At 37.9% G+C, this 14034-nt stretch overlaps 1 protein-coding gene across 6 annotated transcripts in view; it reads right to left on the minus strand.

The window, feature by feature from the left end:
* The window catches only part of CAMK2D (calcium/calmodulin dependent protein kinase II delta), a 284407-nt gene that overhangs the window by 59643 nt on the left and 210730 nt on the right, over positions 1-14034 (minus strand). For 5 of the 6 annotated variants that reach the window (XM_068543349.1, XM_068543347.1, XM_068543345.1 and 2 more), the window contains exons 7-8: positions 10072-10174; positions 3441-3524 (exon numbers count right to left, since the gene is read on the minus strand). In XM_068543349.1, coding sequence (XP_068399450.1) covers positions 3441-3524; positions 10072-10174 — 187 coding nt within the window. Of the gene's footprint in view, positions 1-3440; positions 3525-3708; positions 4961-5838; positions 6710-10071; positions 10175-14034 lie in introns of those variants that run through there. The other variant, XM_068543348.1, reaches the window with a different exon arrangement.

The raw sequence follows: 14034 nt of genomic DNA on the forward strand, positions 1-14034 counted from the left end.
GCAATGGACAAACGATTAGCCTCCCAAATATATAAGAAGCTCATGCAGCTCAATATCAAAAAAACAAACAACCCAATCCAAAAATGGGCAGAAGGCCTAAATAGACATTTCTCCAAAGAAGATATACAGATTGCCAACAAACATATGAAAGGATGTTCAACATCACTAATCATTAAAGAAATGCAAATCAAAACTACAATGAGGTATCACCTCACACCGGTCAGAATGGCCATCATCAAAAAGTCTACAAACAATAAATGCTGGAGAGGGTGTGGAGAAAAGGGAACCCTCTTGCACTGTTGGTGGGAATATAAATTGATACAGCCACTATGGAGAACAGTATGGAGGTTCCTTAAAAAACTAAAAACAGAATTACCATATGACCCAGCAATCCCATCACTGGGCATATAACCGGAGAAAAGCATAATTCAAAAAGACACATGCACCCCAATGTTCATTGCAACACTATTTACAATAGCCAGGACATGGAAGTAACCTAAGTAAGTGTCCATCAACAGATGAATGGATAAAGAAGATGTGGCATATATATACAATGGAATATTACTCAGTTGTAAAAAGAAACGAAATTGAGTTATTTGTAGTGAGGTGGATGGACCTAGAGTCTGTCATACAGAGTGAAGTAAGTCAGAAAGAGAAAAACAAATACCGTCTGCTAACATATACATATGGAATCTAAAAAAAACAAAAACAAATCATGGTTCTGATGAACCTAGGGGCAGAATAGGAATAAAGACGCAGACATAGAGAATGGACTTGAGAACACAGGGAGGGGGAAGGGTAAGCTGGGACGAAGTGAGAGAGTAGCACTGACATATATACACTACCAAATGCAAAACAGATAGCTAGTGGGAAGCAGCCGCATGGCACAGGGAGATCAGCTTGGTACTTTTTGACCACCTAGAGGGGTGGGGTAGGGAGGGTGGGAGGGAGATGCAAGAGGGAGGGGATATGGGGATATATGTCTACGTATAGCTGATTCACTTTGTTATACAGCAGAAACTAACACAACATAGTAAAGCAATTATACTCCAATAAAGATGTTAAAAAAAAAAAAAAAGAAAAGGTAAGGATAGGATTGAGGAAAATGGAAGGTGGCTCTGCTTATGACAAAACGGGTTGAAATCTGTGAGATGCCCTGTGGAATGTGATATAGCTCAGACAACAAGGGGGGAAACAACTCTTCATCTATCTTTTTCCCCTCTTCCAGCCAAGTAAGTTTGAGCTTCGACCCTAGAAGTTACCTCACATTTCACAGAAGTGAAATCCCATTATGACAAGATATGCCATTATTTTAAAAGGTTAGCTATACAAACTGTATTGTGGAAATGCACTCACACAGAAAATCCAAAAACAAGTGTACCCAAATTTACCAAAGTAATATTATAATTGAGCACAGTGTGTTTAGTGAGTCTAAACCCTGATGACATGTCATAGTTGTTAAAAATGCAGCTGCCCACACTGAGCTCAGAGCCACTAAAGCAGAGGGCCCATGTAGGGCCTGGACAGTTCTATGTACATAAGTTGCAGCACTGATTCTGCTCCACAACCAGTAAAGAATCTCTAGTACAAAATATCAGTTTTTTTTGTTTTCTTTTTAAAGGATCTGATATTCTTCAAGGCCAGTAACATTGATACATTGTAAAAAGTGTTTTCAAATGCAAGAACCAAACAAATGATTTATTTAAGTTATTTAAATGAATGAGATATGATTCAGGAGCTGTGAAGGTGGTCCATAATAACATCTTTGGCAACGTAAAAGGCGTGCAAGAAAAAAATTTAAAAGTGAACGAGGAAAGCAGAGAGAGAATTTAGTATTCAGGCGAGGGCATCATAATATTCAGCTGATGACCAGAACTACAGTGCTGAGTCATCTATTTAACTGTGTTCAGTCCCTCTCTTCTAAGGCTACAGATCAGTCATCTAGAAACTTCATTTATAAAGAAACACTTTCTAATAATAATAGTAATAATAACTCACACTTACTTATTTTAAAAAATTCTCTCAGAAGTTCTAGGAGGCAAGTGCTATTATTATCTCCGTTTTTATAAGTGGAAGCTAGGGTACTGAGACTTGCCCTGGTCCTGACCCGTCTACATCACAGCCTCTCTCCAGTGCCTGGTCCAAGGGCCGCACCCAACCCCCCACCCCCTAACACATCCTCCATAAAACGTATCTGCGTCTGCCTGTCTCTCAGGGTACTCCGCTCCCCTGAAAATTCATCAGCAGAAACGGATCTGTGATGTGGCTGATTTATTGCAAGGGAAATATTTGAGTTATCTGCCATTAACCTTTACATCTGAACAATAACATTTTGTGGCAATGCTCTAACCCAAAGGATTTTAGAGTTCCTGCTTAGGAAATACTCTCAGGGAGGCAGGAGGAAGACAGAGCTTGGGGCATACCTAAGACCCTACCCTTTAATTAGGCTACAATTCCAACTTTTTAGAATAATAATAGCTGTTTCCATTTTAAATTGCTTTACAAACTCTAAAACGTCTTCATTTAATGCACACCCTATTTGATCCTCATATAACTCTATGAGGGTAAAATATTTCTGTTTTATAGGTAAAGAAGCCAACTTAGAGACATTAAGGAGATGGGGTTAGCAGGTGCAAAGCAAAGACTTGAACCCAGGCATTGTGACTCCAGACACTGTGCTCTTCTCACGTCTGCCTTCCTAGGCATGGAGGTAACTCTAAGAGCCCGAGATGCACACAGTTTGAGATCAAGCACCAAGTTGTTGTGCTAATGATGTAGTGTCACAAACCCAGGGGTTAGCTCCTGCCAACAACTCCAGCAGAAAAATTTTCAGAACACCCTGAAGTATCCCTTTTATTTCAGTCTCTCACCTATTTGAAGTATACGTTGACATGCAGAAATTCTGTTATAAAAACTGTGGTGGAAATCCTCCCCATTCTATACCTTTGCGCATGCATAGGCTACTTTTTGATTAGAGCTGGTTGTTAAAGGCCTAACTCGGAGCTCAGTCCCCACAGAACAGTCAATCACATTCCAAGATCCATTCTTTCCCTCTTAATCCCTGTTGAGCATCTCATTGTACAGACATGACATCTGTGCTAAGGGCTTCCTGGTGGAGGTGACAGATGGGAGTATAAACTCCACGACCTCTGGGGGGGACTCTCTACGGCCCTGATCTCAAAGTGCCTCCAGGACCATGAGCTTTAGCATCACCTGGGGACTTGTTAAAAATGCAAATGCTCCTGCCCCAGACTTCCTGAATCAGAAACAGCAACCTGCTTTTAACCGGCTCTCCACGTGACTGTGTTGTAGACTAGAGTTCGAGAATGACAACTCTACACTGATTGCTAGAGACCATCAACCTCAAATTTAACAGATACTATTTTTAATTGTTAACAATACTGGTGTACTGCAAAATCGGCATGAAAACGATTCCTTACCACACGCCCACATATCCACTGGCTTTCCATAAGGATCTTTGCGTAAAACTTCTGGAGAAAGATATCCAGGTGTGCCAGCAAAACCTAGGGAAAACAGATGTTAATGAATTAAAACCAACTTGACAAAATCAATATGAAATGGCAAACTATGGAAGAAACTTCTTTGGGCCTCTTTATCTGTTGATCTGTTTGTCAAGATAAAACAAGGCTCTCAGAGAACTAAAATAATGTTGGACGACTTTCTCTCCATAGCAGTATCAACACTAACCTGCCCTGCTTTGTAGCTTATTAGAAAAAACACATCTTTCTGCAGATATGAAAGCCAATCTGTTGTGCTGCACAGTGTGTGGACTTCAGGCCATTTGGTCAGCAGTTCTGATTCTTGTTGATGTGTGAGTTAAAACTAAACCTGTGAAAAGAATCAGAACAGCCTCCCCTACACCTGGAAGGAAATTAGGAGAAAATTGAAGATAGGGTTACAACCTTGCCAAAGATGATACTTCTCATGGTACCTACATAACTTTATTATGAGAGGTATTCACCTATAAAAGAGAAGGACCCAAAACCTGGATCTGGGGGACAAACTTAAAGCAAATTTTCAGTAAATATTTTTGGAAGTGAGGTGGTCTGTACAGGGTGGGGGATGGCACCGAGAGTAACTGAGGAACTCACTAGGAGAAGGAATGAATCCAAAATACATCCAAGAGCTCACTCTGTACTAATAAATAATCAGTGTGTACTTATAACTGGCAAATAAAGAGAACACTCAGGAATATTCAGATGAATCACTGTTGAACAAGTATCAGCTAGACTTTTAACTTAAGGGATGCGGTATGAGAAATTAGATGGCCAAAGAAAGTTTCCTATCGTATAAATCAGTACGTCCAATAAGGTACACTTAAATGACAATTTATAGCTAGAATTTAGAGTAAAATATTTCTTATTTCTGAAAATAATGGTTTTCAAATAAAAATACATACTTAAAAAAATACTGGGCTTCCCTGGTGGCACAGTGGTTGAGAATCTGCCTGCCAGTGCGGGGGACACGGGTTCAAGCCCTGGCCTGGGAAGATCTCACATGCCGCGGAGCAGCTAGGCCCGTGAGCCACAACTAGTGAGCCTGCGCGTCTGGAGCCTGTGCTCCGCAACAAGAGAGGCCACGATAGTGAGAGGCCCGTGCATCGCGATGAAGAGTGGCCCCCACTCGCCGCAACTGGAGAAAGCCCTCGCACAGAAACGAAGACCCAACACAGCCAAAAATAAATAAATAAATAAATAAAAAATAAAAGGAAATAATGGCCTGAAATGAAATTAAAAAAAAAAAAACAAACCAAAAATAACTATTCCTATTTGGAAGTTTTCTTCAAAGGCACACGAAAACTGGAAACTGTTCTTTAAAAGGATATGTAATCAGGAATTCCTCTGACTACAAATCTCTGGTGAAGCACCTTATGTATTTAACTGCGACGCAAAGTGTCCAAGAAAGGAGCTTTTCCCCCATCTCCATGACAAATTTGTACCTAAAAACAAGCATATGTATAACAGCTGGTTACTTCTTTGAACAAAATTACATTAGAAAATGAGGCAAAGGATTTGGGATATCACTTTTCCCCCCATTTTCATTACTTTTCCTTTCCTTGTTGGGTTTAGAGGAGGGCGGGGTGGACAATGAGAAGGGATTTCCAGAAAAGACCTGTGGGTTGTAGTTAAGCTTTGCACAGACCACAGTGGATCCACTTCTACCTCAGACTTTACTTGATAGAAACGTTTGCTCAGTAGCTGTGAAGGAGAAAGAACTCCTGGGCAACAGTGGTGGCTCCCCTGAGTGAAGTTCAAGGAGTACCTGCAGGAGAGACGCGGAGTCCGCTCTCCTAAGGTAGGGTAGGCACAGTAGTTTTCAAGAGCTACCCAGTGCTTCTCACTGCCATATACCTGCTCTCTCATTCCAACCAGCCCTCTCTCACTCCTCCCAAACTGAGACACACAGGGAACCCAATGGGAAACCAATGCCAAAGACCAGATCAAAGACCGAGGTCCCAGCTGGCACTTTACGTTCCTTTACCATCTGGTTCTCCCCTTCATTCACCCAACATGACTTCTTTCTACTTCTGAGCACTTAACCTAAAAATCTCTTTAAGGTCTCTTGAAGATAAACTTCTCATGCTCACCCTCGATGATACTTTTTCTGTTCCTTGGACCTTCAATTTTTTTTTTCTACCTTTACTCTAACAGAAGGTGGCTCTAAATTATTTCCATGTTAGAGATCTCTTTAGCTAACTACAGTTCTCAGTGGTTCTTTCTTACTCTGAATTTTGACTACCCTTTTATATGCAATCTGTACCCTCCTATCTAGAGTTGGTAAACTTTGATATATGTCTTAAATAACTCAGTAGAATACCTGGCCTGGAGCAGGAAATGTTAATGATATTGCATCTAAGTAGAAAAGATAGGGAAATAAATCACTATGTAAGAAATGCAACAACAATCTTAAGTGTAAATTATTACAAACCTCTTCTGGAGACTACAAATGCTAAGAGCACAGCTATCATTTGAGCAGTCAGTGGGGTCCTTACTCCTAAGAATAGTGAGGCCTACATCTAAATGCACGAACATTAAAACAGTGCACTTACGCCACAATGTGTTCTCATGAATACAAAAATACTGAGGGTAAGATAAATTAGGTCTTCTTTAGCAGCAGATTAAACTCCTAAGAATCTAGTTTATGATGATATATGCTATCAACAGGAAATTTAATGAGAGCTTGCCTTCTTTACAGACAGCATACGTTTCTCACTCTGAAAAACCAATAGGAGTATCAGAACAGATCAAACAAAGAGAAAACAGAATTACTTACAGTTGGAAATGTATCCACTGCAACATACTGCCATTAAAAAAACCCTTACTTTAAAAAAAAGAGACATAATAGCAACCAAGCAAAATAATTCTTCCATGAAGTAAGATCATGGTAGTTATCCTTTTTTCCTAGCAGCGACAAAAAAACAGAAATGTATTGAAAAGAGCATTCCCAGTCCCACAGGAGAAACAGGCTGTTCTCTTTGGTAAATTTCTAGCCTTCCTAACAAGTATGTTATAGGGTGTTACTTCTAGCCTTTTTGGCTAGTATTCAAAGACATCAGGGCTAGAAAGACAGAAGAAGTAACATGGGAAAAACAAACACTGGAACTCGAAAATGAGAAAAAAGTAATCAAACACAATAGACAGCTTCTATAATGGCCTGTATAGTTTTATTTTTCTTATTTGTAATAGACCTCTCACATTTATTGAAATAAAATTATGTAAATGCCTGAAACTTTGGCATTATACATAATGAAGAAAGAGTTCTGCTCTTTTCTTATTAAAATAAAAAGGTTCCCCACTCAACACTTATATTTTAAAAGCTAAAATTAATCAAACACGTGAGACTACAGCAGATGATACTGAATAAATATCAAAACAAGTCATTCACACTAAAATATGCCTTTACTCCTAAAACCTAAAATATATCACACAATACCCCCAAAAGAAATGTAGTACATCATATGCCCAATTTTCCTTCACTTAGGTAACCATGAGGATTCACTTGAACTTGTAGAATAAACTATTCTTTAAAAAAAAAAAGCTTAAAAAGAGCTAAAGAAAAAAATAAAAAAGAAACAAGTATTCTCTTAAGCTTAGAAACTATGTGTTTCTATACTTTTGAAATGCTGAAGTTTCTTAGAACTTATAATGCACCTCTTAAAAGTCATTACCCGAATAGCTACCTTAGCAAGAACTTAACTGATTTCACCATACTAAAGAGAAAATGGGAATTTAACTCCCCATCTGTCGTTGTTTCTCTAGGACCAGCTTGCTATGAAAGATGAATTGTCACAATTTGAAAATTTGTATACTTTTATATGGATGTTATTGCTTTCACTAGCCTGATATTTAGTCATTCACTCAACAACTTTCACTGTGTAGGCCAAGTACTGTGACATGTGTTTCATTCCAAGATGGTTTTGAAAACTTACTAAACAGCTTTCATAGCCCAGGCATTTTCCAATGCTCTACTTCACTTAGTCTCATAACAGCCCCATAAAGGAGTGTTTATTATCTTCATTTACAAAAAGGATACTGACTTCACAGAGTTAAAGTGACTTGCCCAATGGCATGTAGCTATTAAGAATCCGAGCCAGGATATCAGCTGAAGTATTTTCATTCAAAAAGCAGAAACTTTTCACTACACACAGTCCCTCAAACAGCTTTTGATCTAGCAGAAGAGATAAAACATAGAGCCCCAAGCAAGAGAGATTTCAGGAGCTCCACTCCAATACTCTTGTAAGCTTCATCCAAGTTGTCAATGTTAAATTGGAGCCTTGGTTCTGGTAATAAGGCTTCTGGCTTATTCCTGATATCCAATCATCATCTTGTACACAGTTCTGGCAATTACATCCCTGAGCCTAAGTCCCTCTTTTGGTATCTCGTGAAGAAGGGTCCTGCTTTGCTCTAGAAAGGACTAGAGTCCTGTCTTTGAACCCAATTTCCGGGACTCTGATTTCTTCTAAACAGATTCCCTTTAGAGTTCAGGGTTCCTGTCCTTTCTGCATGTTACCTGTAACTTGCTTTCTCCTATATACTCCTTAGTTCAAGCTGTCTTCATGCATAATTTGAACTACTGCATTAGCCTAACTGGTTCTTTGCCTCCAGGCTATCCTTAAAGCCATCCTCCACATTGCTACCAAAATCAACATTACTTAACATAAACCCAGTTATGTCCTTCTCTACTTAAAATTTTTCATCAGATCCCTGAAACTTCTAAGATAAATGCCAAATCCTTCAAAAGGACATAAAATCCTTTCCTAATTCATCAACTACCACGTATCTCAGTATACTTTATACTTTAGCTATAACAAACATTGTTATTCCTGAAATTGAAAAAAATTGTTTTATGCCTCTGAGATTTTGCATGTGCTGATCCCTCTGTCTGGAATGCCTTTATCTCCTTGCCTACCAGTGAACAAAACTCCCATTCAGCCACTAGGAAGGCAGAAGCCTTACCCCAGTCACTGAAACTTTCCCCAGAGGCAGAATTTCATAATTCTTCTCTTGTGCTCTAGAGCACCTCATGCGTGCTTCTGATACAGGTGCCCTGACACTGCATGCTAAATACTTATTGATATAGAAGTATGAGCATCTCAAGGGGCAGGACCTCTTCATTTATGTATCTCCAGTGATCTGCTCTGCCCATTTCTGTGATAGCCCCACTACTTCCTGTTGGACCCCAACTCCTGTTATTGTATATTCTTTATCTGTGTCAACCATACTCTTTCCTACGATAAAAAGATGTTTCTCAATCTCAGATTTACAGAACTAATTCTAGGTCCTACCTTCTTTCAGTTTGCAGTTAAAAGGAACAAGCTTATTTATATGTCAAAATATGACACACCAAATGCCAAATTTGGAGGTAATTAAACTCACCTGGTAGGTAAGGAGAGCCTGAATGTAAAAGGCAGTATTAAACTTGAGAAGAATCACCGACAAGGATAATGGTCAGGTACTACTGAAACAGGACAGGCAGCAGAAAATGAGGTCGTGAATTAGGCTGCCTTCAGAGAAGACAGGCAAGCCTGCCTCACCAGCGACTCCCATTAACTAGCTGGGGCAGATCAGAGAGACACAGTGAATCCTGGGAGCTCTGTGTACATTTCAGTACATGTGTATGTTTAGGGATACAGAGAAGTATTTGCACAGAAAACAAAAGAAGTAAAGCACTTATTGAGCTCTCTTTGTATTTGTTGTTGTTGTTGTTTAGAGGAAAAGCAATTCAAAGTGAAGGGCATTTTAAAAATTTAATCTCAATACATTGAAAGTCAGAAAAGAAGTAAGACTGAGGCTCTCAGAGGTTATATTTTAGGACACTACGTGAAAAATGGGTTAATACTGGGAAATGGCAGAAAGAGAAGCATAAAATCAGTGGGTGAAATCATTTATTTCGGCTGAATATCGAAACAATCCATACGCCTGGTTAGAAATACTATAATTTAAATTTGTTTAATCTCTTCCTTAATTGCAAGGAAACGGAAATTTCATCATATAGAAATTTTGAAATTATCAAAATTGTAGACAGGAAACTGGCACTTTGGAGAAATAGATGAGACGAAACACACACACATATATAGATATATAATATCATATATTATATAAATCTCTATCTATATATACACTTTATAATATTTTTAAAACTTAAATTTGCTAATCACAAAATATGTAAAATATTCTGCAAGTATTTCCTGAGTACCTACTATTTACATAGGCGTTTTTAGCATCAAGTGAGGCTGTATGTGAACAATCAATGTTCTCTCAAATACTCTTTGAATATTGCAATCCTCCTATTAATTCTTAGAACAGAATCCATTTTTTTCATCCACCCTTTAAGAAAAAAGTCTATGTGTTATTGCTCTTCTATTCCCTTAAATTATTTTTAGATTATATATCCTTTAATGTCAGTAAAATCAGGTACATATAAAGGTCCAATACCTTAAAATTAGTCAAGTTGTCAGAATGAACATTTCCATTCTATTTTGGTTAGGAAGTGGGATGTGACTGGAGCCAGAATAGTACAAGCAGCATGAGGTAGAGAGATTCTACTCACCAAACCACGCCTGCTGGTCTCCTTGAACTTCTATGGCTAAGCCAAAGTCTGCCAGTTTCACAGCTGCTCCCTTGGATTTGCTAGCTAAAAGCAAATTCTCAGGCTTTATTTAGAAAGAAAAAAGAGAGACTGAAGTGAGACCCTATTTTAACTGACTATTCAAAACTAACATTTTATAAGGTTAGGAAAAAAAAAAAAAAAGGCATGCACTGTCCTCTCTCCCGCAGACTGTCATTCCTAAATCCCAGGGAAAATATGGTTAGAAAATGATAACAAATGACCATGTGTGCAGGCTTCAGACAGATGCCTAAGGGTACTGGAGAGATACTGGGCTGAAGAGAGAATACGCTTGGGGAGCGATCAAATGAATGGGAGCACCTGTCTTGACCTGCTCACATGCTTCCAAGGGCTGCTTGAGGTCCAGACTTGGCCACGGACATTGGCTTTGAAGCCTAACAGAGCACAGACATTTTCAGCAGAAGGAAACTTGGCAAAATGATAACAAGAGTTGGACCAATCTACAGACATTTGGCAAATGAAACTGTGCAAATTAAATCCTAGTTGACTTCAAGAGTTTGGACCCGAATGCAGTGATTTTGATTCCTCAATGTTTCCAAACAATTTCTGTACAAATTTTGGAGTTTTATTCCGGATTATGTATTAAAATTGCTGTCTTTAAGAATCTGTTTATTCTTAAAGGCAGAAAGAGTCTACTACTATTTGCCAAATGTTATAGTTGGATTTTTTTTCTTCATAAGCCAGTTTTTAAAAACATAATTTATATGTCTTCAAAGTGTGATTCAAAGTATTACTTGTATATTTATTTTCACATCTCAGAATACTACAAGAAAGACACATTTTTATTTTCTTGGGTATTTATCGCTACTCAAGGACTGATAACTCAGTCTTGGAATAAGGCTGTGCCTACACCACTGTTTCCCAACCAGGGCATCGAGACACATTGGTACTTGGAAAATAAGCACTGTGGCAAAGTCTTGAATTTCCATGGACTGCCTTTGTGGGTTTTAAGAGATGGAGGGAAAAGATGGTCAGGAAAAGGAGGCTGATTAATACGTACAGTAAATCTATCATCCTTAGCTATGTGGATGAACGTATGTCTGGATTGGTATGTATATTTGGGAGAGTGGTTCAACATCTTCTTACCTTGGGATAAGACCCAGCAAATTTAGAGGTGTGTCTCAGACTGAAAAAAGTTGGGAAACAATGGACTCTGCAAGTGTCAAAACGACTGTCTGAAAAATCTAAAAATTCAGTCAGTCAAATTGGTTTTGTTTATATGTTGACAAACAACTAATTTCAATTTTTTTTTCATGAAATTGGCTACTTTTTTTCCTTACTGAATTAGTCAGTTCTGTTGGTTGTTTTGACCTTGGGTAAACACAGCCTAAACCAATATTTAATTTATTAATTAAGCCAGCCATGCAAATTAGCAAAGACTCATAACCAGAACTCAGAAGAAATCAGGTTAAGTCTACAAGAACTAGAGTGTAGGCAGGTAAGTTTTAATCAAGTTCCAGACTTCTTCGGGCTATTGCTTCTCACTGCCATCAGATTCATCACTGTTATGACAATTGGTAATTGTAAGGAAAACGTTGTAATTTTTTAGGGCTGATAGGGTTTTTACCTCAACACTAAATACATGATAATTTAATTTCGATGTTGGGATGACGAGGTCTCAAGTATATGGAAGATCTTCGTACTAAAATAACTTTTAGTAAAATCTAACATTTGACATTATTTGGAACTCTTGTTCATCTGTCAATATACTATAGTATCTAACCATGCTATATCATCAATATTTGACATTTTATTTTCACAACTAAAGTTTATGGTCCACTAAACTCATGTACCTTTTACTTTAATTAAGAAGTGATTTCCAGCTATTCATTTATGGAATAAATAACTTGGAAAAAAACCACATTAAACTTTAAGTGATAGTTTATTTCTCTGTAACCTTCATGTTCAAAAGCATTGAGATGTCAGAGAGCTCTGCTAATACACATCTGTCCTAATTTGTCAAGCACAGACTCATTCAGGGAAAGAGTTCCAATCACTTTAGAAATCACAATCATTTTAGGTCTTTCAGATCTCAAGTGAGCAAATGCCAGTGTCATCAGTGAATAAACAATTTAATGTGCTTTTATTCTTATCAATAAATCAAAAAGTTCTGGGCAGTGCTGTGTGCATTACGCCCTTAAACACCAGGTATCTGCCAATTCAGAAGAAAGGGAACACCTTAGAGTTTTATCATGCATGGCCTCTTGAATGACTGGGGCAAATATTCATACCTAGAGACGACCTAGAAGACCTCTCTGTAGGGCCTTGTGAGTCATCCAGGAAATAATAAATCCATCTGGATCAGTGTTTCACCTTATACCCGTGAAGACTGTTCAGCTGCAGTTATGCACAGGAAAAGGCATGTCTATTCCAAGGTTACCATATAGATTTAAAAATAAATAGCACTGAAATGGCTTCATGTTTAAGCATATCTTTTAGGCAAACCTAAAATATAGAATTATGGAATGCAAACTGAAAAATTAGGATGATTACTGACTTTATTAAAGGATTATGTGCTTTATAAAGAAATATTAAAAATATCACACACATTTGACTTATATACAACTCTTTGGACTATATTTGTTTGAATAATCTTGTTACCATGTTCTGTAAGCATATGGAAGGCTTCATCACCAAGAATTTCTAAAGCAGCATTTAAACCAGGGCACCACACAGTTATTCTGATTTTCTTTAACTACTACCATTCATATAGCCTCCAACTTAAAAACATACTGCGCTATAAAAGTTCATTGGCAAGTAGGTTAGTTCAGATTATGAATGTCCACAGATCTTATATGTGGTTGTATTCCACAAAAGCTGAAACAGTAGAATCTCTCACCTAATCAGTGGCTACTTCTTTAGAAAGGATGACCTTTACATTCTTCACTGTTAATATTCTATTATTTTGATTTTCTAAAACAAATGAGAAAGGTGAGATCAGAAACTCAGGCTTTCCAACACAACTATGGTTGAACATGGGGCACAGCACTATGAGAGAAACGGGCAGCACAATGATCTAGAAAGAGGGTGAAGGCCTGGATTTATTTCCTGGTCCTGACTGTTATTAACTACGTGGATTTGGGCAGTTTAGACTCTTGAAGCTAATTAACTAATTCTTCATCTCACAAATGAACATTATAGATATATATTTTATCTCAAAACAGTATATATAAAATTATACAATCCCACTGGATTTAATCACAGGGGCTCGTAAGGGACATTATATGCGTTAGTGATTAGCTATTATACTGCAGTGCAGCTGGCCATTTCAATGTGCATAACATTGAATATCTGTAATGAATGCTCATGACTTGAGAAATGTCTGTATTTCTAAATTAAGTGCAATCTATTATGTTAATATTTACACATTGAGATTATCTCTAAATTCATATAATGCATCACTGTTTAGGTTGGTTTTTAAATAGATTCTACTGACATTCTCACACACAGGTTCCCTCCCCGCCCCATTGCTTCCTAATGATGCAGGATTTTCCACGACATCTGGTCTTAGTGTCAACAACCATTTATAGCATATCAGCTGTAATGAGCAGCAACTGTTTGCAAGTTTTGTTCTGTACTTCCATATGGATACAATGGCAACTACTTCCATTGTGATTTGGGATTTTCTTGAAACTGTCCAAGTATCTCAAAGTACCAAGGCAACTTGCTGTAATCACTTTCAGAACTGGAAGAGACTTGGGAGATAAAATCATTCAAACCCCTCAGTTTGAGGTAGAGAGGTTCAAAACGATGAAGCAAGGACTTGAGGCCAGATTTCCTGATCCCTTCCTTTTAAAGACGTGATACTGAGGAAGCTCCTCTGATGGTATAAAAATCATTCATTTTCAAAAGGTAGTCTATTCAGCAGATATTTTTAGGAGAATT

Source organism: Eschrichtius robustus, chromosome 4, assembly GCF_028021215.1.
Source record: "Eschrichtius robustus isolate mEscRob2 chromosome 4, mEscRob2.pri, whole genome shotgun sequence".
Taxonomy (NCBI): Eukaryota; Metazoa; Chordata; class Mammalia; order Artiodactyla; family Eschrichtiidae; genus Eschrichtius; species Eschrichtius robustus.